This window comes from Sorex araneus, chromosome 1 (genome assembly GCF_027595985.1).
Source record: "Sorex araneus isolate mSorAra2 chromosome 1, mSorAra2.pri, whole genome shotgun sequence".
Lineage (NCBI taxonomy): Eukaryota > Metazoa > Chordata > Mammalia > Eulipotyphla > Soricidae > Sorex > Sorex araneus.
Genome location: NC_073302.1, coordinates 249,822,731 through 249,848,596, shown reverse-complemented (window position 1 = coordinate 249,848,596; position 25,866 = coordinate 249,822,731). Strand labels below are relative to the sequence as shown.

Here is a 25,866-nt window from a genome sequence, read left to right as displayed (position 1 = left end):
TTCCAACAGAGAAAATTTCTTTCTCTCCCATACCTATACCTTCTGAGTCTTTATTCAATGATAATATAAAACAGCACTACCTCATCTGGTCAAGATTCAAAATGTTCATTATCTTGTTAGCTCAATACAATGAGTAGGCACATTACCTGCCTCATTCAAGTAAGAAAACACCTTACAATCATGAAAAACCATCAGAATTGTAGGGTTTCCCTTTACCAGCTAAGGACTTCAATACTCCCTTATACTCAGTGAAGCAAAAGGAAACGATTGTTTATTGCTACCCAACAAGAAGAAACAGATCAATGCTGTTAATACTAGTCATAACCACTGACAAGAAATAGCCTCTCTTTCTTCAACTTTCAAGACTGAAAATAGAAAATATTTGACATTTCATAGAAGACTAGCTCAGCTGAGCTTTATCACCTATTCTTTACCATCCTAAAAGCAAGCCATTTCACATATATATTTACATTTAAAAAACCACCCTGAGAGAATAAACACCATTCCCTTTTTTTTTTCTATTCCCTTTATTACAAGTTAGTTTTCATAATTAAAAGCTTGTACTGGGAGGAAAAAAATAATTAAATTTATTTTCCCCCAGAGAGAAATGGCCCCTTTCTATAACATTAACTGTATCCAGAAATTATTTTTATGAGGGTGTAGTTCAGAGGCAGACCATTTCACTGCAGAAATTATTTTCAAATACATGAGTTATTTTTAACTGTGTCAAAGTACGAGGACACCAAATAAAGCTAAACTTTCACAGTACAACTGAATATAATAAGCAACCCTACTTAACAGAACTTTAAACTTTTTAACCTTAAATGGGTCAGTGATGTGAATTAGTTTCAACAAAAAGTTATCATTAAAATCGAGAAGAAATCATAGCACTGAAAAACTAAACAAACAAAATAATAGCATTTTAACTATTCAGACTATATTGACCTTTAGCAACATAAGCCTGCTCTGATACTTTCACTTAACATTACCATGTATCTGGGTATTGATAACTATATACATATGTATGTATATATAATTCTTATTTCTCTTACACATAAATTCTGAAAGTGACTTTTTGTTGTTGTTTTGGGGCCACACCTGGCTCTGCACTCAGGGTTCACTCCTGACATAGTCCTCGTACTTTGACCATGTAGGATCCGAGGGATCAAACCCAGGCCAGCCATGTGCAAGGAAAGCACCCTACCCAGTGTACTATCTCTCTGGTCCCCAAAGAAACATGTTTCTATTTAAAAATATACTTATTCCATATGATTATTTTGAAAACACTCTAATAAAAAAAATCAAGAAAGAGAAATGCTCACAGTCTGCATGTAATTTTTCTATCCATGAAAACTTTGAATTCACAAAAGTAAAAATAGCACTAATGATATCATAGAGCCATAATCGTTTCCTCTTTCTGTGTTTCCTTAAATTTTTTTTAAAATAACAGGACATGAAATCTAGTTCCTTTAGAGCTACTATTGTCTAACCTTCAACACCTCACCTTCATTCAGATCCCTGGAAAAACATCCATATATCTCTTAAGATCTGTGTCATTTTGGATTTTTGCTGTTTTTATTTGCAACGGAGAAACTCTACTGAAAATAAAAATGTTCTATTAAAATGAGCAACATAACTGTATAAAAAATGTGTCAGAGAATGAGATTTAAATTCTGTAACCATTATATACCTTAAATGTTTTGAAAACCTAATTTTTCTGAAGTTCTTTTGAAGAAGCCAGTATTCACTGCAAATTATTTGTGTTGTAAATGTTGAGTGACTAAAATTGAAAATGTTCATGACTAGAATAATTTTTCAAGGTGTAACATCTCTAGAAAGGCAGCTGAAAATGTTATAGTGCATTACATATGTAAATTGGAACAAATAACTATGAGCATTAGAAGGATGTAAAATTTTACATCATAATGAAAATGTAATTTTTCTAGTGAAAAATTTGGTTGGTTTTTTTTTTTTGAAGGGGTAAGGGGGTGGGGAAGGGCCACACCCACCATGCTCAAGTAATTCTGAGGTTTATTCCTGGTTCTATACTCAAAAATCACTTAAGAAGAGTTCGCGTGACTATATGGAGTGTCGAGGATTGAACTCCAGTCAACCAAATGAAAGATAAATGCTTTACCTTCTGTACTATCACTCAGGCCCTCTGGTCAAACTTTTGACTATTTCAAGAGTAGAATGTCAAAATGTCAAAGTGAATACAGAGTATGATCCCACTAAGGTTAAAAAAATACACATAAACCCATAAGAATTTCAGAAAATATTTAAATTGGCTTGCAAAACATATATGTATATGTGTGTATATATATATACACTCATGTATGCACATATTTATTACAAAATTAAAAGTAAAGAAATTAAACAGGGGACAATGAAATCAAGTAAAGATAATATAAACAATGCATACTAGAAGAAGATCCTAAGGTGTGCCCTTAAACTTTCTAAAGGTTGTTTAAGTCACAATAAGCACAGTATTGACACCCAAAAGCACTGCTCTCAATAAGGAGATTAAGAAAAATGTGTCCCTGCAGATCAGAACATCATATGAAGCAGTGCTCTATCAACCTTCTTATACCTGTATGCCAGTGGCTAAAGAATACTGATCTAAAGAACATTGTGTTGCAAACTTAAAGACAGAAATACCACTAATTATAGCAACTAATACTTACAGAGAGGTTACTAGCAACCAAAGACTTTGCATAAATTAACTTGTGCAATCCTAAAAACCCTAATAAATAGGTGACATTACTGCTCTCATTTTACAGGTAGGAAGGTGTCAAGGTAGGAAGGAGCCAAGTATCTCACACTATCAAGGACACGGCTAATAAGTAAAGGAGCCTAACAATATCAAGAATATTATTGTGACAAATGTAACAACAAATTTCTGTAGAAGAAACTCCACAGAAAGGCCGGCATGGCAGAATCAATCCTTGACTGTATTGCAGAGCTAATGCGAGAACGCACCCATGGTGTGCTTGTCAGCTACCCTTCATAAACACTGTTTCTCAGTCAACAATTCTAGGAGTAGCACAGTGACTAAGACTGGCCACTCCCAAAAACCCTCCTAAATGTTAGTCTCTAGAACTATTAAATTACCAATACATACATATATAAATCATTGAAATTTTTAAAATGCTTAATAATAATTCTATACCTAAGTATATAAGCTTCCTCATTTTATTGAGGATTAAAATATAAACAATTTTTATTGGAGTAAATAAGTATTTATTGGAGTAAGTAAGTAGATAAGTAAGGAATAGGGAGGGACCAGCTAACGTAGACAAGTGAGGAGTAGGGAGGAAGCAACCTCCCTACATACCACCCACACCCAGCCTGGCAGCTGCCCGTGGCGTATTAGGTATGCCAAAAACAGTAACAAAAATGGGCCTCATTCCCAACCCCGAAGAACCTCCGGCTCCGGGCACATCTTTTTGACTCCACTGTTCTTCCTACGTTAATATACGCCTCAGAGACCTGGGCCCCGCGAAAACAGGATGAGAATGCTTTTCGGGTATCCCAAAGAGGAATCGAAAGAGCTCTGCTTGGAATATCCTGTTTCACTCAAGCAAGAGAATCTGGAGTTCCGACCTCCATCAATGATTGAGAATCAGGGACACTGCCTCATTTGCCAAGGCATCGAAAATCAGATGGGCCAGACACAAAATGCAATTTGGAAATGACCGCTGGACTACAGCTATTACTGACTGGATTCCATGGGATGTCAAAAGAACGCGTGGCTGCCCACCTATAAGATGGTCAGACTTCTTCACCAAGACCCTGAATGAACGGTTTGAGGCTCTTCATGTTCCTGGAGCAAGCAGACGACATTGGCCTATACTAGCGTGCAACAGGAACGAATGAAAACATTACTGGCACCCGCTTGAGCAAATCAATGAGCAACAGGATGACAAGTGATACAAGTGAAATTAGTATCATTAATGATTTTTTAAGAATTTTTTTAGGGGGGCCACATCTGGCAATACTCAGGCATTACTCCTAGCTCTGCATTCAGGAATTAGTCCTGGTGGTGCTTGGGAAATCATATGGGATGCTTGGGGTAGAACCCAGATCAGCCATGTGCAAGGCAAGCATCCTACTCACAGTATTTTCACTCAAGTCCCAATGATTTTTTCCCCCCTGAATGAAACTCAGTGGAACTCGGTAAGCTTTCCAGGATTACCCCAAGCTTTGCTTATTTGAGCAAAATGAATCCTACCAAAAATAATCCTACCCACGATGTAAAAAGTAAGAAAATTTGGGATTTTGTTGAGCAAAAAAATATACCAAGACTAGCAAGTATAGCTATCAACCTTATAATAAGAATTAGTTACTCTCATACCTATTAGTGATAGAATACTGCATAAATGTTGCATAAATACAGAATGTTAATAAATTTTCACTCCAAAAATAGAAGTGAAGCAATTATTTACGGTTGGAACATTCACAGTGAATACAACACAAGGCATAATGCCAACATTCCTCAGTGGCATTTATGTTTGATCTTAAACAATAAGTACTCTCGTTTTACAAAGGTTGTAAAATTATTTATAAACTTATCCATACTTCTCTCCAATTTCTAATTTAAAAAAATATTTTTATATTTTACCCAGAAAATAAATGCTTCATATATATATACATATGTATATGTATATATGTACACAGATATTTGCCATTAAAGTCTAGCAGATTTTTTTAGGTTACTTTGCAATAATTGGCAGATGATTTTGAATCTTTTATAGATTTCTTCATTGTAAGCAACAGAATTTATTACAAGATAACCTACTTCAAAGATCTGTTTTGTGAAAAAGAACAAAATTCTTCTGATTGATGCTAACTAAAAGTCAAACATAATATTTCACTGGCAAGTAGCCTAACTATAGGATATGTTAATAAAGCTGCAAAATAAAATACAAAGGTCATTTTAGGTCCAAGTGATGTGAACTGTATTTAATGTCGAACTCAATCATCTCCCCTCTACTATCTTGAACAAAGAGACTTTAAAAAAAAAAACACATTTCTCGGAGATCTTTTCAGCTAGGTTCCAGGAACTGAGAAAATAAAATAAAATTGGTAGTGAGGACTAAGAGGTAGATGATAGCGAGGTCAAGGAAATTGCTCTCCTATGACAACTGTTGTTGAGCTTCTCCTGACCCTGTCATTACTAATTGGATAAAATCTAAGCGCTGTACCCTACTGCTCCCTGAAATTTTGTAAGCTGCCTAGTTCCCTGCAATAAATCCCTTTCATTTTTAGATAGCCAGAATGAATTTCATTAACTCAGACATTTTTAAAATAAACCAACTTATTAGAACTTGTGAAGAAATGTTCACAGACACCCAAGTATCTAAAAAAGGGTAAGACACTTGTTCTTTCAAGCCCACGTTCTCTCTTGAACACATCTCTCTCTCTCTCTCTCTCTGCAGTTTTCCAGTACGGAGAAGCCCATATTGTCTCTTGAACACATATTCCTCTCTTTGTCTCTCCTCACGTCTTTCTAATTAAATTTAATTCAATAGAAACTATCCTACTTATTAAAAAAGAAATAAATAAAATAAGAATGGTAAGAATATTTCAAAGAGGAAAGCAAAAAGCAGAGATGTTCATGAGCAAAAAACTCCAGTGCACACAAATGACAACTAATCAATGGTACTGTGAGTATGACTGTATTTTATCATAAATGCTTGATTGTTTTATAACAGTGGAGAAATACCAATACTAGTTTAAATATAATCATATTTATGTGCTTTTAAAGAGAAAAAAAGATATAAAAATAAGATTGTTGCAAATATTTATAACCAGTTGTATGACCAGTTGTGTCTTCAGTCTAACACCTGGAATAAATAGGCACTTGACTTTACTCGACAATACATCCCTTCTAATCAGTTAATATGGAAAGAAGCAGAGTTGAAAGGATGGATACAGCAAAAAAAAAACTGGGTTTTCAATTTCAATTCTGCCACTTCTCTAACATGGTATATGCATGAAATGAGAAAATATTTCTACAATTAAGTGAGATCATATCAAGTACCTAATGGGTAGTCAATGAGTACTGAATCTGAATTAATTGAAATAATAAACAGAATTTTTAAAAATGTAAATATAACAGCAAAAGTTGAAATTAGCATTTACAGCATTAATGATAAAATACAGCTGAATGAAAATTTAAAGATAATAGTTAAATGAACAGGCATTAGTAAAACTGACAAAGGTCAAATTTCAGTTGGTCCTTGAAAAATAATGCAAAATTTTCAAAATTCAACTGACATGACTGAAAATTAAAAGACAGTAATAAAAGCAACTGAAAAAGGGGCTGGAGCAATAGCACAGCGGGTAGGGCGTATGCCTTGCACTCGGCCAACCCGGGTTCGATTCCCAGCATCCCATATGGTCCCCTGAGTACCGCCAGGAGTGATTCCTGAGTGCAGAGCCAGGAATAACCCCTGTGCAGAGCCAGGTGTGACCTAAAAAGCAAAAAAAAAAAATTTTTTTAATTTTAAAAACGCAACTGAAAAAGAAATAAATGTAATGACATTCCATGTTCTTGAATTGGAAAAACTAATATTCTTAAATATTCACAACACCCTAGACAACCTACTGATACAATGCAATCTCTATCAAAATTTCAATGATATATTTACAAAAGTAGAATAAACAATCCCGAAATCTGCCAAGAACCACAAATGACCCTGAATATTTAAAGTCATCTTGAGAAAAAAGTACATATTTGAAGAAATCACATTTCCTGGTTTTGAATTATTTATAAATCTATTTTTAAAATGGTACCAGCATAAGACACATAGAGACCCATAAAGCAAAACAGAGACAAGAAATAAACTCACATATATTTGAGCAAACATAGAGTAATGGAGTCAACAACACATCCTAAGAGGTTTCTTCAATAAAGGGTATAAAAAAAAAAACTGGACAGACACATTCAAGAGAACAGAACTCAACTCTCACCTTACATAGTACATAGAAATCAACTCAAATGGATTCAAAGATCTGAACGTAAGACCTAAAACTGCAAAACTACGAAAAGAAAACAAAGACAATAAAATTGTTGCTATTGGTCTTGGTGACCTTAAAAAAATAAAAAATCCACCAAAACAAAGGCAACAGAAGCAAAAGAAAATAAAGGGGACTGAACAAGAAAGGAAAGCACCGGGGCTGGAGCGATAGCACAGCGGGGTAGGGCGTTTGCCTTACACGCGGCAGACCCAGGTTCGATTCCCAGCATCCCACATGGTCCCCTGAGCACCGCCAGGGGTAATTCCTGAGTGCAGAGCCAGAGTGACCCCTGTGCATTGCCGGGTGTGACCCAAAAAGCAAAAAAAAAAAAAAAGGAAAGCACCAACCAAAACTATCAACATTCAAAGGTGCATTACCAAATGAGAGAGCATTTTATTGACAAGTCATATATTTGACAAGGAATTAATAACCAGAATATAGAGATTTCATTCAACTTAGTAGGCAAAAACCCCTCTGTTAGATTAAGTGAGCTGAGGAGTTGAAGAAAGATTTTTCCCAGAGAAGGCACACAAGTGGTCAACAACTAAAGGTAAATGTGCTCAGCATCTTTCCGAATCATCAGGGAAAGCAAAGTAAACTGCACATGAGGCAGCTCTTATAAAACTTTCTCATCCTTCTAGGATCTCATCTCTTCAAAACGAAGAGATACCAAATGTCAGTGAGGCTGTGAAGAAAACAGAAACCTTATAAACCACAAAAGAGAATGTAAAATGGTGCAGTTGCTATGTAAAGTATTATGGAGGTTCCTCAAAATATTAAAAATAGAACTGCCCCATTTCCCTCACCCACCAATCCCTAGTAACCACCAGCTACTGTTTCCATGAGTTCAGCATTTTCAGGTTTTACATTAAAATGAGGAAGTTTAGAAAAACACAAATAAAAATAGAATTACCACATGATCCAGCAATCACACTTCTGGATATAGAGCCAAAGAAAATAAAGACAAGCAATTGAAGAACTCAAGTGTTCTTTTGTAGTATTATTCCCAGTGGCTAGGATATGGAAGCAATCTAAATGTCCATCCACGGATGAATAAAGAAAATATGGTTTTATATTGCTGAAAAGTAGAGAGAGAGTAAGAAGGAAATTGTCACAGAGGCAGGGGTGGGGATGGGTCAGGGTGGCAGGGAGGATACTGGGGACATTTGCAGTAGAAAATGTACACTGTGGAGGGATGGGTACTGGATCATTGTACGACTGGAACTCAATCATGAAAGCTTTGTAACTATCTCACAGTGATTCAATTTTTTTAATGTGGTTTTATATATACATGCAAATTAGAATATAATTCAGCATTTGAAAAAAATCTTGCCATTTGTGACATGGATGGACCATGAAACCCTGTACTAAGTGAAATAAACATGACAAAAACCAAACAGTATCACTCATATACTGGACCCAAAGAAAAAGTAAAATTCTTAGAAACAGTATAAAAAATGTGGACGGAGACTGGAAGATGGGAGAAATACGGAGAGGCTTGTGAGAGGTAGATGTGTCAATATAACACAAATAGGGTCTGAGAAATCTCGTGTAAAATGTAGTAACTGCAGTTGATTTTTGTGCATCACACAGTGGAAACACTGTACACTGCCACTGGAATATGGTGAGAGTAGCATTTTAATGTTCTCGCCAGAGATGAGAGAAGTTGCTATAAATGTCTACACACATTCAATTGATATCATTGATACATCCTAAAAAAGTCTGTAGAGTAAAACTCCATATGCCATACGCAGTTTCTACCAAGTTCTCCACAGCGGATCCAGGGATGCCTACAGCTCTAGTGGATCTTGGAAGAGCCGATGTTATACTGACCACTGGCTCTATGGAGGAAGGAGGACAGGGAAGAGGCTGAGAAGTGTGACCCAAAGACTCCTTTGACCAGCTTCCCTTTGGAACTGTCCTCAAACTATAAAAAGTGCCCTTTTTGAACTGACCACCCCGCCACCCCGAACTCCCCCCAAGGCAGCAGGGGGTTTAAGTGGGAGTAGGGAACAGTTTACTTGAGAATCTGTTTTCGGTATGCCAAAAACAGTAACAAGTCTTACAATGGAGACATTACTGGTGCCCGCTCGAGCAAATCGATGAGCAATGGGACAGGGAAGAGTTGATAGACTCAGAGTTAATCGTTAGGAATAAACAAGGAGTCTCCACCTAAAATGACACCCAAAAAGAAGTCTGCAAAGATGAAAGAAACAGGACGAAGGGAGCAGGTGAGAGCCTTGCACTCTCCTACCTGCCCGTCCAGGAGGGCCGGGTGTGACACCTTGCCTCTCCGCCCACGGCTGCTGGCTGAGGCCAGGGGGAGGGAAGCACAAGAAATGAGCAGAAAGAATCGCAGGGAACTGAGCCTGCCAAGGCTTCTCTTTCTGTTTTCTTTTTCTTTCTTTTTTATACGGGTCACAGCTAGGGCAGCTGGTGGGGGAAGAGGTGAAGTGGTGGCAGGGCTCAGCAGGACAGTGCTCTGGGCTGGCCACCCAGGTGGTGTCAGGGGTCACACCCTGCACCATGCTAGGCCTGTGTACTCCCACTTGGGCTGTCTGCCCGGCCCCTGAGTGTTAATCCTGTAACAGTATTACCAGAGTACAAAAAAATCAGGATTTTAGCAGCTTCTGCCAGCTTAAATCCCAACCGATTTCAATTCAAGGTTCAACAGGTACTCAACTGAGCTCTGCTGAAAAATGCCCTTTCTTTGTCTGTCCTTTTTTAACGCTCTGTGGTTCTACTAAACAGCTTTCACTAAAAAATATTTTTAAAATTCTGTTTTCTCTACAAAACAGGCTTATAAATTAGTAGCAAAGTTCAACCCCTTCAGAGAGATTTGAATCCTGAGTGAATGCTTTTCTTTTTCGAATACGGAAAGCAGAGAAAATTCAGGCACTTAGGAATCATGATTTAAAAAAGAAAACAACAATAACAAACCTAGGTAATAAAGCTGAGAAGTACATATTTGCTTTTTATATCCAAGTATAAAATATGAAATACACAAAACTGTGAATTTCAAAACCAAAGTTAAGCATTTCTTCCTCTTTTTTGGCAGCCTATTCCCCACAAGGGGAATATAGATAACTTTATTACTAATCTCACTAGCCTTTGGCAAACCCCTCACTCTTGCTGTGGATTTTTTTTTCCAAGTGATAAAGCAACATTTTTATTTTAGAAAAAGCATATTTTATAATACGGCCTATATGTTTTAATGTTTTAAACCATTTGGTAAGACAATAAACATATGTTTCATAAATAATATGAACATGTTTGGCAAGGAAAGCAGGAAAAATGAAAGGTAAAGAGATGGCCCTAGGAGAGAGCACTGGAGCCAGAGTGTAGGTTTTGCATGCAGGAAGCCAGGCTCTGCCCTGCCCCCCACCCCCCTGCACCCTACAGTTTGCTCTGGGGAGCACAGAGCTGAAAATAGCCCCTGAGCCCTGCTGGGTGTGGCAGAGGAGAAGGGAGCGGGACTGAGAAGAGGCGGAAAAAAGAAAAAAAAATTTTTAAATGACAGGAGACCCTATGAATCCCAGTGGCCACAAACCTCCAGAACCCAATGAAATACCCAGGTATGTGACTGCAAACTCCAGGCCTCAAGGGATTGGGTACAGGCCACTCCATCCCATCTCCCCACTCCTACAGGGTCCTTGGCTGTCATGCCCACAAACTGCCTCTCGGTGCCTCTTAAGTGCATTAATGGCTGTGGTCCAGAGACCCACCAAAGAATCTTGAAACAGAGCACCTCACTGCAGAGATTTCTCCGGACCCTAATTATTTAAAATTTTAGAATTCCAGAAGCATCTCACGCTATTCATAACAAGCAATACCTGCCTGATAATTGAGTGGTGATGGGAAACTGACTTGAGTGGTGATGGGAAAAATTCAAAATAATGGTGGTGGCAAGGTGTAATGATGGTGGGATTGCTGTTGAATGCAATCAATTATTGTGAACAACTTTATGAAAATGAAAGAAAAGAAAAAGAAATGGCAGGAGGGTCTCACTGGGCTTTCTTCTGAAAGAATGATTTTCATCACCCAGTTACGGGTGTCTCCCAGACAGTACTAAGCATAGAACACTTTCCTCCTCCTCTGCTTCCTTTACTACCGCTCTCTCAGCTTTCGTCGGCTCTATCTCCTTTGGGGGAGATAGCACAGGGGGTTAAGGCACATACCTTGCACACAGTCAACCCTGGCTCAATCTCCAGCACCACGTGGTAGGTCGCCTGAGCACTGCTGGGTGCAGTCCAGAAGACCCCTGAGTTCCACAGAGGTGGTATTGGAGGCCCCCAAATGCGGCGTAGCCCAGGTCATCCCAGCAATTCAGGCCCAAGCAGCACCTATTGCTGGGCCTCACACTGAACTTTCGGTTCGGTTGACAGAGAATCACCAGGAGAGGTTGCTGAACTCACCAGGCATTGTTTGGGACCCACTCCCCAAAGTAAAGAAGTATTTCCTTGACTCACAAACTTAGGTATCCCTGTTACTTATACTGATCTCACTCACAGCATGCTCTTTTAAACATTTAACACATTTACACCCCTAGTGAGTTGTTAATGGGCCACACCTGGCATGATCAGGGTCTCTCTGCTATGTGCTCAAGGATACCACCAGGCAATGCTGGGAGACCACATGTGGTGCCAGATCAAACAGAGATCCGTCACATGTAAAACAAGTACATTTATCCCCATACTATCTCTTTGGCTCTTTGCATAATTTTTGAAGGAGAAACTGAAAACCCTTAAAATATAGTCTTTAGATTGTCAAAATTAAAATTAACAGTAATCAAATTCATGGGCTTACAGATGATGGAAGAAATTGCTAAATTAAATTCAAATATACCCACTTCTTACACTTTAATATCCCTGAAATACAGGTATGTCTTCAATGGATAGAATATTATAAGAGCAGCCGGTAGTTAGTTGCCATTGCCTGCGCATGTGTAAATTTGGCTTTATATGTTTATGACTTAAGGACAATTATAATTCATTCATATTTTAGTCAACAAATCCAGGACCATTTGGGAAAAAGAATGAGTCAGCTATGTCTAAAAATATTTCTGTCAACACCTATTAAAATCAAGAAAGTACCAGTACCCAAACCAGAAGAATAGCTGTCAGTAGCTTGGAAAAATATCCTAGAAATAACAGAAAAGCACGCTTCTCTCACCAAAGTACAGAAACCAAAGAATATTCTATGAAACAATATGCACATCTACCTCTCAATCAAAAAGTGCTTTTGAAAGAGTCAGGCTCCGAAAGTAAAGAAGTTTAAGAAAATATATCAATGATTTATTGTTTTTTACATTTTGCTTTCCCCACATGCACAAGAGATAAATATGTAAATTAAATCTGAAAGAATCAGCTCATTAAGAATTAGATTAAAATTTTAAGAAAAAAATCTCAGAAAGAAATAATTTGCTACACTTCTGATAGTACATAAAATCATTGTGTATCTTACAACTAATGCCATCTTGTACTTTCTATAATGCCAAAATTAATATAGTACTGAATAATAACTTCCATCTGATATAAGAGTTAGTTGTTACTGAAATGAAGAAGGGATAAATCAAAACAGGGAATGTACAGAAAATTTAAGAGACAGCAGTAATGGATGATATTAAGTTCTGAAGGGTTGGCCAATTGATCTATAAGTAGAACAGTGTCATAAAAGCATAATGCATCAGGCTCTATGTCAAGTCAGGGGAAATGGAAAGCATTAACTGGAGTTAAAATGCAAATATTAGTTTCAAGGACTAAACTATCAATTCTGGCTAGATAAGGGGTGAAGGAGAGGTTAATGAAAGAGCACTGAGTACTAAACAACACAATTTGACTATTCCAAATTTTTTAAAAAGGTTCAATGTTTTAGAGTAAAGTGAAAATTAGAAAAAGCAAAATTCAGTGTTGGATGGATTGAGCAAAATCTAGGCTACCCATGGATGGAAAATTTAGGAAATTACTATTGATAACCTACACAAGAACAGCTGAGAATCAAAAGTAAAGATACTGTAGCAGAAACACAATGAATGGCATCAATAAAAATACTCAGCAATTAAAAAGTTCAAACTCCTGATAGGGATTCCACATATCTGAATCTCAAACCCATTAGGTAAGTAAAGAAACCACTGTTAAAATGATGTTTGATTCCATGTATAAATCATTGTGAAAAATGCAAAACTGAAAGGAATGGAAAACAGACGAATACTTTCCAAGGGCTAGAAGGGAATTTTTTTAAGCTGATAGAAATATTATGTATCCAACTGAGATAGAGTTTACACAACCACAGGTGTTGTCAAAAGGTCTCAATTTTACTATATGTGAACTATACCTCAATAAACATTACCTTTCCTAAATCCACCAGAAAGTTGGGAACACTTATTCATGTGTTGCCTATATCTGCTTCTCTACTATAAAGGCATAGTTGGGTAGTTTTTTGGGGGGATCACCTGGTCCATAAAACCTAAATCAGTTATTATCCGGTTATTTAGTGGTTAACTGATTGATCTGGAAGGGTGGTGTAATGGGGCAGAAACCACCTGATGTTGCTCAGGGGATATTCCTGGCTCTGCTAAGGAGTGACTCCTGGAGATGCTGTGGGGACCACATGCAGTGCCAGGGTTTCAAGCAGCACTGGCTACATGGAGGCAAGCACCTTACCCTCTATACCATATCTGAAGCTCTATCTGGCTATTTAGAGAAAAGCTTCTTCAATTTCAACAATAATTTTACTTTGAGAATTAGTATCACCATTATATTTGCTTCTCATTAAAAATACTTAATTGAATCGCATGGTGGCGCTGTAACCGGGCAGTTCCATCCCAGCTCCCAGTTGCCCCTGACGCCGGAAGTCAAGCCCAAAACCTGCCCCCGGCACCATCTTGCCACATTCAGCAGTGGATAAAGCCGGTGGGCACCACAACACCGGAGAGTCTTCCGGGTCCCATACCAAGCCGATATCTCCGGGACACCTCAGATGGCACAGGTGCAATCTCCCCACTTCCCCCAGATGGAATCCCGGTGACCATGAGCTTCTACAAGCATGGCTCCAGTATGTGGCTATCAGAACTATTCCTCCGAAGCACGCGACCACGCAACCTTTCCTGATATGCAATGTGAGCAATGGAAAATAAATGATCTACCATCTGCCCCTGTCCAAAACTAGAGAGAGAGCAGTGACACACGAGGGCAGCAGGGGTGTGGAAGTGGCCCCTCTCCCTGCCCGGACAAGGCCCCAAGTTGCTACCCACAAATGGCTCCTGGCTCCTGAATGGCCATGATCCCAGAGATACACAGACCAATCTCGGAACCCAGCGGCTTTGGGCAGAAATGCATTTGGACTGAGCATTAAACCCCTCGTGGGGAAAGGTGTTTGTTCCCTTCTGCCTTTTCTCCCTGGCAGCATAGTGACTGCCACCTTTTCAGAGCCTATTGGACAGCCTGGTATGAGACGTGACTCGTGACTCGTGGGGCCTCACGGGATGGGGGGTGGAACCGGCCCCTCTCGAAGGGCTCCTGACTCCTGAACAGCCATGATCCCAGAGGCACACAAAGCAATCTCGGAACCTGGAGGCTCTTGAAAGAAATCCCTCCAGCCTTATTACTAAAATATTAGAAATCCAAAAATCGCATGGTCCCTTCGCAGCTGCGTGACATCATATGCTCTTCATAATCAGCAATAGAAAACAAATTATCTCATAATGCCTTTTCAGTAGGTCTGATTGTTGGGGGAAATTCCAAATAATCATGATGGGTCTTTTGTCAAAATATTGGAATGTGATCAAAGCGGAGAGAGAGCAAAGTGGAAATCATCTGTCAAATAGGCAGGGGGAGGGGAGGAATGGGGGATATACTGAGGTTCTTGGTGGTGGAAAATGTGCACTGGTGAAGGGATGGGTGTTTGATCATTGTATGACTGAGACTTAAACTGTAAAGCTTTGCAACTGTTCTCATGGTGATTCAAAAAATAAATAGACAAAAAAAAGAAAAAGAAGAGGAGGAAAAAAAACAATTGTCCATTGGGGCCGGAGCGATAGTACAGCGAGCGGGTAGGGCGTTTGCCTTGCACGCGGCCGACCTGGGTTCGAATCCCAGCATGCTATATGATCCTCTGAGCACCGCCAGGGGTAATTCCTGAATGCAAAGCCAGGAGTAACCCCTGTGTATTGCCGGGTGTGACCCAAAAAAGAAAAAAGAAAAAAAATTGTCCATAAAAAGAGGAAAATCATAACAGAATGTATATATACTATATGTGTGTGTATATATTTGCTCTACTAGAATAGTTTCAGTACAGAAACTCATTGTTTTCCAAATAGATCCTGAATTAAGTCTCCAGAGTATCCAGTTTTAAAAAATTGTCAACTGCAACTGTAACTGTAACTGTACCTCATGGTGATTCATTAAAAAACTGTGTATAAATTTTAAAAAATAAAAAATAGTCAAGGTTTGGGTTGTTTGTTTGTTTTGCTTTTTTTGGGTCATATCTGGTGATGCTCAGGACTGACTCCTGGCTCTACACTCAGGAATCACTCCTGAGAGTGCTCAGGGGATTCTGGGAATCGAACCCAGGTCGGCCATGTGCAAGGCAAATGCCCTACCCGTTGTACTATCACTCCAGCCCCAGTTTTTTGTTTTTTTTTTTAAGAAACATTCACAAGTCCTTCCCAACATAATCAGCCGCACTTCCCAATCTGATCTATTGTTTAAAATACGGATTGTTGGATATCTTTTTCTTGGCAAGTTGACAAGAGAGTGGCCTTTTAGTAACTTGCTACTATCCTTACGACTACCACTTCATTTAACTTTCACAAGAAAAACAAGCTTTCCTTGTTTCTTTTGTGCATTTAAATAGAGACACAGTAATATCTTTCACTTCTCTCTTTTTTTTGGGGGGGGGGGGTTACACCCAGCAATGCACAGGGGTTATTATTCCTGGCTCATGCACTCAGAGGATTAGATGGGATGCTGGGAATCAAACCCGGGTTGGCCGCTTGCAAGGCAAAAATGCCCTACCCACTATGCTTTCTCTCCAGCCCCTCACTTCTCTTTTGAGACTGGAAAATATAATGAAAAGTCTGTGGCATTTTAAAATAAACATAAGCACTATGTAAAGGCTTTGAAGCCGTCGGGCTGGAGAGAGTGCACACGGGGCACATGCCCTGCATGCTGCTGATCCCCAGTTTGGCCCTGGCAGCACTGGCACTCCCACCACCACCCAGCGCTGCAACACAGTCATGGCGTTCTCCCCAGCACTGCGAGAGAGGGGCAGAGCGCCACTCCCAGCACTGCAGTGGCCCACAGTACTGCATCCTCTGGTCCCTGCGCTCAGCTGCCAGCCCAATTGTTTGAGAATCGAGGGGCAGGGCAGCCAGCCCTCTCGGACACTACTCGGGAGACCCTCTCTTCAAAGGGTTTTGAAGCTGTGGTAAGGAAACAAATTAGACTTACCTAAATAAGGAATTATGGTATTATGCATTGCAGTTCTTTTATTACTTGAAAAATAAAAAGCATATGAAGTGATCATCAACAATAATTACAATGTATTAAAATTTGTTGGGTATAAGCTTGATAACCTTTTTCAATAATGGTGATACCTCACAGAGAGCAATAAACACTGTCTCTAAGAAAGCATATTATCTAATAAAGCAACTTATGGGAGTAAGGGTGGTAATTTGTGGTTCATACATTACTCTGCAATTGCTCCTTGCTTTGTAACTAGAACTCTGATGGTTTTTACTGGGATAACTATTTTATATATGGCATAATAATAATTATAATTTTATAAATTTAACAAGTATTTACAAAATCTACAAATATGAGTAACAATCATGCATTATAATTTATGTAACTAATACATTATGACAGAACAGTATAAATGGTTACTGATTCTCATACAAAATTCTCATTCAATAAGAAATCTGAAATCAAATAATAAAAATGTCCTTTGAAATGAGAAAAGATATTTTTACCCTACTGATTTATTTACTGAATCACCATGAGATACAGTTACAAAGCTTTCATGTTTGAATTTCAGTCATACACTGATCAAACACCCATCCCACCACCAGTGCATATTTTCTACCACCACCCCATCCTACCCCTCCCCCCTGCCTCTATGGCAGACAATTTCCCCCATACTCTCTCTCTACTTTTGGGCATTTATGGTTTGCAATACAGATCATGAGAGGCTATCATGTTTGCTCCTTTATCTACTTTCAGTACACATCTCCCATTCTGAACTATCCCTCCAACCATCATTGATCCCTTCTCTATCCCAGCTGCCTTCTCCCTCAGCTCATGAGGCAGGCTTCCAACCACGGAGCAATATTCCTGGCCCTGTCGCTACTGCCCTTGGGTGTCAGTCTCATATTATTTTTACCCTGCGTTTTTTTTTCTTTTTTGGGTCACACCCAGCGATGCACAGGGGTCACTCCTGGCTCTGCACTCAGGAATATCACCCCTGGCAGTGCTCAGGGGACCATAGAAGATGCTGGGAATCAAACCCGGGTCGGCCGCATGCAAGCCCTACCCGCTGAGCTATTGCTCCAGCCCCCTACCTTGCTTTTATACTGGACTAAATTATGGTAAACAGAAATAAATTATAGAATATGCTCTGTATTCAGAGGCAGGAAATATCAGAATCAGGGAAAAGTTAAAGACGTAAGACAGAAGACTTAGTAACCTGGAATGTGAAAACAGTTGCTCAAGTCATCCATTTAAAAATTCTTATTAATGGTGACCTACATTGTTTTGAGAATAAATTCTATCAGCTGGTGAGATAGGACAGGGGGTTAGGCACTTGTCTTGCAAGTGACTGGCCTCAGTTCAATGCCCAACACATTCAATCCCCAGCAATGTATGGTGGTTCCCTAGGGACTACCGCGAAGGATCCCTAAGAACAGAGCCAGGTGTAAGCCCTGAGCCACAGGTACGGCTCCTTCCCACCCTAAGACACGAAAATTACATATATATGTATGTACATATATACATATATGTGTGTATACATATATATATGCACATAAATCAATTGAGGGGCTAGAATGAGAGTATAGAACGTAGGCCCTTCACTTGCATATGGCCAACCTGGGTTTAGCTCCCAGCATTTCATATGGCTCCCTGAGTACTACGTCTGCCAGACGTAGTTCCTGAGTGCAGAGTCAGGAGGAAAATTTATTTATTGGTCCAGAAAACAATAAATACATTTGAGGCAAATTATAAAATGTCCTAGGAAGGCTATTTTATGTGGAAAAAGGAAACAAACTAAGAAGAACAGAAGAACTACAGATTGTGCAGCAAAATTAAAAAGCAAAGAGAAAAGATGAGCTGAAATGTCTTTAGAAAATCAACCTTTATGATTGAATATAAAGCACTGAAAAGAAAATAGATTATCTCCAAGTTTTTATGAAAGTTCAAAGTCAGATTGAGATAAGCATCAAGTCAAAAACAGAACAGGAAAAATAAAGGTAAAATAAAAGATATATTCACTGTACTGGGATAAACTGGAAGTAGATTAAATGGTAAGAGGGAGGAAGAAATGAATTTAGCTATAGGAAGAAAATTTGACAAAGCAGTCAAAAATGGTCCTAAAATCACAGCATGTTTTAGACAGTGATTGTTTTGATTAAAAGTCCTCAAACCTACTCACTTAAAATTTTATTGGCATTGACTTGGCCTTTAATCCAAACAGTACTCAAACAGAAGAAAGATCTCAGATTTGGTACTGTTTACGATAGTGTGGAAAGAAATCTGGAACTATGCCTTATCTGGTTATGAAGGAAAAAAACTTTTATTTCTTCAATATTACAAAATCACTGGCTTCAACACTTAAAAAAAATTAAGCAATTGAAGGAATCTGGTCTAACACTTAATTTCATGATTTAAGGATTTTAATAACCTATTATAAAACTCATTTTATGAGCAGCCACAAATTTGTGTTAAGACTGTTTTTCCTTTTCTTTGTATAAAATCCAGTTCTAAAAATAGTCAAGTCTAAAAATAAAGCAAAACCCACAGATTAAGTGTAGCTTTATACATGTACAAATAACAAGGAAATCTCCACATCTTCTAAGAAAACAGATGTTGAGTTAGTTATTTCCACTAAATACTCAATGTCAGGTTAGAATCTGGAAATCTTTCATTAACATGAACTACATTACTTAAAAAAAACACAAATCCACCTTAAATTCTATAAAAAGAAATCCTATGTAGCACAGGGATCAATAAGCTTTACAAATAAATACAAAATTGTAAGCAAAAGAGTCATATTTAACTCAATACTTGGTTTCTGCATTGAAAACCAACTGATTGTTTACAAAATCTACAAATGAATACAGTGACTAATATATGCATCATGGAAAGATGCCAACAGAAAAATAAGTAAACCCACTTGTAAAACACATCACTGAAATAGTTCTCAATTTCCTTCCAAAGTGGAGATATCCAGAAAATAATTTTTATACTACACGGTTCTCTAAATATTAATGAGCAGGAAAGCAAATATGAAAAAGAGAAATTCAGAACATGATCAGTTTGCTCAACTTTGCACCAGATTTCCTAATCCTGGCAGGAATCTACAAGGTAATAGTAGAGATGAAAAGGAAGGCTAAAATATTATGAAAAAGGCACATGCCTCTCAATTAACACACCCCCTGTTTTTCCAACAGATTAATATGGTTGATTAGATGACCTATTCCAAAGCACTTACTTCATATCTCAGAAAGAGATCGAATGACATGCCACCAACTTTAATGGCATTTTCCTACTTGTCCATCAGTCTACAAACTGAATAGAAAAATAAATGAAATTAAATATTTAGTGAACTTTGGCTAATCGCCAAAATATATATAATATATATGAAATTCTGTTTTCAGTCTGTCATGCTTTCATTTTTTTTTTTTTTTTTTTTTGCTTTTTGGGTCACACCCAGCGATCCTCAGGGGTTACTCCTGGCTTTGCACTCAGGAATTACTCCTGGCAGTGCTTGGGGGACCATATGGGATGCCGGGGATCGAACTTGGGTTGGCCGCATGCAAGGCAAACGTGCTACCCACTGTGCTATCACTCCAGCCCCTGTTTTCATGTTTTATACAAAGAGAAAATTTCTTTTTTTTCTTTTTTTTTTTAATTGAATCACCATGTTGAAAGTTACAAAGCTTTCAGGCTTAAGTCTCAGTTACATAATGCTCGAACACCCATCCCTTTACCAGTGCATATATCCCACCACCGAGTACACAGTAAACCTCCCCCCCATGCCCCGCCCCCTAACCCCCACCCTGCCTGTGTAGTTGATAAATTTCACTTTACTTTCTACAAAGAGAAAATTTAAATGGCAGTATACTTTAGGTAGTTTTCCAGGGAATCTGAGGTATGAGTTGATGAATAAAACATACTCTTGCTTAGCTTCTTTAATCAACAACAGAATGAGGTGACTATAATTTTTATAGGTTAGACATATGGTTAAGATAGCCACCAATATGGTGTAAAAACCACCATAACAGCAGAAAATATGGTAAGGAGGTTTAGGCACTTGCCTAGTGGTTGGTTTGCCCTGGTGCAATCCCCAACACCACATCAGAACCACAAATGATTCCCTGGGCACTGATGCAAGTGATCCCGGGGTACAGAGCCAGAAACAAGCCCTGAAAACTGCCAGGTGTGGCTCCTAAACAAAGCTAAGGTTGGTCCACCAAAAACCACAATAAACATAGAATACACATGGAACATTGTGAACAAACATTACCTCAATGTTTTTATTTACCATAAAATGACTAGAATTATCTACTGCTTAAATAATACACATGGAAAACTGACAATGCATAAATTATTAGCAGATTTCATTAGACTGAGTTCTTATTTTAATGCAAAGAAAAATACCATGTATACAGTTTAGAAGTAATACTACAGTAAACTTAAATGGATAAAAAAGAAAAGAAATATCCCAACAAAACCTTAGCCCCAAAATTTCAAAATAGGAAAATTATACTTTTATTTATCCTTGGCCTCTAAGTGGAATATAAACTTAATTGTTTAACAAAATACTGATAATTTGGATTTTTTCCCTCCATTATTTGGTAGAAAAGTGTTTTTAGGAGAAATTAGAAAGCTGCCAGTGCACACGTTAGACTAGTGAAATGTGAAGAGTCATCTTCACATCATTAGTTGAACCTAACATGGCTAGACCCATACAGTCCCATGTCATTGGATCCTCACGTGAACTATCTGGCCCAATGAACAGAGCATTAACAATGAGTCCCTGGGACTTCTGAGCACTGATAGGGAGTATCCCCCACCCCCCAACACACACAGAGCTGAAATAAATGTTTTGGGATATAGATAGATATCATTATTTAAAAAAAAGAAGATACACAGAACAATCAAGTAGGCTTAATCCCAGGGATGTAAGGACAATGGCTAAGATATAGAATCAACCTAGGTGTCTATGATAAATAAGTAGATGATGAAGATGTGGTACATGTTTGGTTTTTTTAATCAAAATAAATATGTGCATATCCACCAAAATTAGTAGGAAATACTTAAGAACAAATTTAAGCATGCAGACAAGTCTGTCCAACTTCCAAGGTAAGGCACTTGCTTTGCATGCAGTTCACCTGAGTTCAATCCCTGGCATCCCATATGGTTCCTCAAGCACGGGCAGGAGTGATCCCTGAACACAGAGCCAGGATTAAGCCCTGAGAACAACTAGATGTGGCCCAGAAACCAAAAAAAGTCACTGTCACTGTCATCCCATTGCTCATCGATTTGTTCGAGCGGGCACCAATAACGTCTCTCATTGTGAGACTTGTTGTTACTGTTTTTTGGCATATCAAATATGCCACGGGTAGCTTGCCAGGCTCTGCCATGCGGGTGCAATACTCTCAGTAGCTTGCCGGGCTCTCAGAGAGGGGCAGAGGAATTGAACATGGGTCAGCTGTGTGAAAGGCGAATGCCCTACCGCTGTGCTATCACTCCAGCCCTACCAAAAAAAGTAAGGCAAAATACATTTAAAACTTAATACTTAAAGGATGCTATCAAAAAAGTGACAACAAACCATGCAATGGGAAAAAAACATTTGCAAATCACGTATCTTGATTTAGATACATGATCAAGAAAGAACTCCTACAACTGAGCAAAAATACACTTAAAGTATATGAAGGCAGAATCTTTTTTTCAGGCATTATTCCAAATAAGCTTTTTATATGTGCAAGACACATATGAAAAGATGATCTCAACATAATTAGTTATTAGGGAGATAGATGCAAATCAAATCTACGAGTTACTACTTCATCCCCATTTGGATAATTATTGTAAAAAAAAAGAAACTCCAGACAGGCTGGAGAGATAATACTCGTCTCACACAGGGTCAACCCAGGTTCAATCCACTGTAGGCCACATGGTTCTCCCATCCCCGCCAGAAATGATCTATGAACACAGAGCCAGGAGTATGCCGCGCACCTCCAGTTGTGTCCACGACCCCCGCCCCCCAAAAAAAGAAAAAGAAATTCCAGTAAATATCAAGTGCTGATGAAAATACGGAGGAATTAGAACACTCTTGCTGCTGGTGGGTATGCAAAATGATTCAGTTATAGAAAAAACGGCTTGATCGCTTCTTAAAAAGTTAAAGAGTCAGAGTATGGTTTAGTAATTAATACTACTTCTATGTATGTTCTTATTAAAATCAGGGACCTTGCATTAGAATGTAGACATGTATACGGCAATATTCATAGCTACATTATTCACAACAGCAAAAAGGTAAAGACAACATAAATATTCATCAACATATGAATAAAAAGTGGCATATACATGAAACAACATTACTGTCATTAAGAAAAGAATGAAATTCTGATATACAGTGAAGAACAGATGTACTAAAACCTCAGGCTAAGTAAACTAAGCTCTAGATATGAAAGAAACAAAGTTGACCATTTCTATTTACTAGGAAGTATCTAGAATAGAAAACTTCATTGGAATACAGGGGAGAATAGAGGTTTATCAGGATCTGGAGAGGGAGGAATAGGGATTTATTATGTATCAGGCATAGCCTCGATTAGGGATGACTTTAAGTACTGTGTTGATAGACACAGGAAACAGACTATTGATGGACAGAACAATATGAACGTACTTAGTGCTAGAGACACTGCTACACATTGGTTAAATCTTAAGTGCTAAAATGGCAAATTCTGTTACCTATATTTTACCATGACAAAACACTGTTCTCTATATACCTATCTGTACCCCACTCATGATTTTGTTTGGCTGTTCAAATTACTATTAAATGGATTCTTTGTGAAGCTGGTAGTAGAGGGGCTAAGGCTTGTTCACCAGAGGGCCCCCCAAGCAACATTCAATGAAGCCCTGGAGATCACTGTGCGGGTAATTACCCCAGTAATCCATCAGGGACTGAGCAGCACTGCACCTCGAGCCCTTGCATTGGACCTCTGGCCCAAGTGGCAAAGAGTTCCTGCAAGGGGTCTCAAGCCTGCTGAACATCACTTGTGAAGACAAAAGTAAATTTAAAAAATGTACCCAATGTGTGTATATAAAATGAATCTCAAAAAAAAAAAACCCATCATGGTATATTATACATATGGCATGTGTATATGATAAGCACACACTTTCATCTAGCACATACTTTCATAACTTCCAAGAAATCATAACTACACTTCAGTTTTATTGCTACCAGCAATCAACAACAATGTTAAGCTCCTTAAAAATCTCAATCAAGGGGTTGGAGCAATAGCACAGTGGGTAGGGCGTTTGCCTTGCACGCGGCCAACCCGGGTTCAAATCCCAGCATCCCATATGGTCCCCTGAGCACGCCAGGAGTAACTCCTGTGTGCAGAGCCAGGACTAACCCCTGTGCATTGCCGGGTGTGACCCAAAAGGCAAAAAAAAAAAAATCTCAGTCAAGGGGGCCTGGATGAAAGTACAGTGAGTAGGGCATTTGCCTTGCACCTGGCTGACCAGGGTTCAATCCATGGCACCCCATATCATCCCCTGAGCCCTCCAGGAGCAATTGCTGAGTGCAGAACCAAAAGGAATCCCTGAGCACAGCCAGGTATGGCCACAAAACAAGCCAACAAATAAGCGACAACAAATCTAAGTCAAAATTAACAGTGCACAACTTAAGGAAAATATTCATAAATTCTTCTGATAGGCCAAGCATGTTTTCAGTCCAAGAGCAAAAAATGAGTGCCATACCTGATAGAGCATGATGGGTTCGATGTTATATCCTAACGTATCTGCAAAGTTCTTAGCGATAACTGTTTTTCCACAGCCCTACAAACAGAAACACAGTCATTCAAGAAAAAGCCAAAACAAGGAAAAGTCGGGAAACAAAAGTATGCTGTGAGGTTGTCATTCTTACCTTTCCTCCAATTAAACATATGTCCTTCACCATGTGAGACTGCATCATTTCAGCGAGCAGCTGCTTATGGCTCAGGGTCTGTACAAAATGGTCAGATGAACACGGCTGGCTCACTGGTCTGGTCCCCGCTGGCACCTAAAATTAAGGAGAGGTGATAAGCATGTTTTTTCTTTCTTTCTTTCTTTCCTCTTCTTTTTCCATTCCTTTCCTTTTCTTTTCTTCCCTTCCCTTTCTTTTCTTTCCTTTTTCAGGGGAGAGCATGAACACAGTCCCCCACTACCACAAATTAAGCAGTCTAGTTTCCCACATTTGGCGTAATCGCAGGGATCAGCACAACCAAAGTGCAATGTATAAGCCTCGCCCTGGAACAACTAACTTTGTGATCCCGGTGTTTCTCCTGATAGGTAGGTTTTTCTTAAAATATTAGTAGATGAAAGCACATTTACTTAAAAGCCCCAACTAATTGTTAATCCTTTTTAAAACGCAATGATACACTTGATTTTATCTCAGGAGTTGTAACTGCTTTCTTATTCACACATACATGATGTTCATCACCAAACCTTAAAAATTGATCATCCCAGAATGTCCTGACTCCACGCCAGGCTGTATTCACTGGAGGTACTTGGAACTTGGGAGGGGGGCAGACTGACTTTCCCTCCCCGTCCCAGCAGAACTCCCGAAGCTGAACATCTCTAGAACCAAATTGCACAGCTATGTTCAAGGCCACTCTCTACAGGCTTGGACAAGCCTCACCTATGAGGGAACCTGCAGGAAAAACCCAGGTATGCGAGACCCGTGATGGAGATCCCCAAGCTCACTTAAAACGGGACTGGGCCTCCTCCCTCCAGTGCCCCAGTTTTCCAGCACCATGGCAGTCACAGCCACAAACTGCCTCCAGCGCCATATAACCTCATCAATGCCCAATGGATCTTGAAATAAAGCTCCCAGAAGAAAGTGACATAGAACATCCTGGAGCATGCAGTCACACTCATGGCTGTGCGACCTCTTATATTCTGGTTGGTATTCTGATGTACCAACAGTAGCACACATTTGTTTGGTTTTAACATACATGCTTGTAATCCCTTATGCAAGGGCTTGAATAGCTCCAGGATGAAATACAATAATCTTTACACACTTTCCTCTTATGGTGGTGGGAAGCTGCATGGTGGTAGATTGGTGTTTAAATATTATCTGTAATGAACTATTGTGAACAACTTTATAAAAATAAAATAAATTTTTAAAGAAATCAACCATCCCATTAAAAAGTTTATTTCTGGACCACACCTCGCTGTCCTCGGGATTGCTCCTGGCTCTGTGCTCAGGGATCACTCCTGACAGGCTCAGGGGACCACATGGGGTGTTGGGGATCAAACCCAGGTCAAGCATATTACTCACTGTACTATCTCTCTGGCCCTGATCCTTTTTAAAGACCCATGCTGTCAGATATTTTCAAGAACTATGTCATTTTCGTACTAGTTA

The 25,866-nt window shown here is 38.9% G+C and overlaps 1 protein-coding gene and 1 non-coding gene across 2 annotated transcripts in view; both read right to left on the bottom strand.

Annotated features, from left to right (window-relative positions):
* Positions 1–25,866, bottom strand: part of VWA8 (von Willebrand factor A domain containing 8) — a 350,725-nt gene that overhangs the window by 251,281 nt on the left and 73,578 nt on the right. The window contains exons 11-12 of the mRNA XM_055137059.1: positions 24,388–24,522; positions 24,222–24,299 (exon numbers count right to left, since the gene is read on the bottom strand). Coding sequence (XP_054993034.1) covers positions 24,222–24,299; positions 24,388–24,522 — 213 coding nt within the window. The remainder of the gene's footprint in view (positions 1–24,221; positions 24,300–24,387; positions 24,523–25,866) is intronic.
* Positions 24,636–24,799, bottom strand: LOC129401499 (U1 spliceosomal RNA). Its single transcript, XR_008628389.1, has one exon. It is a non-coding gene; the product is annotated as a U1 spliceosomal RNA (small nuclear RNA).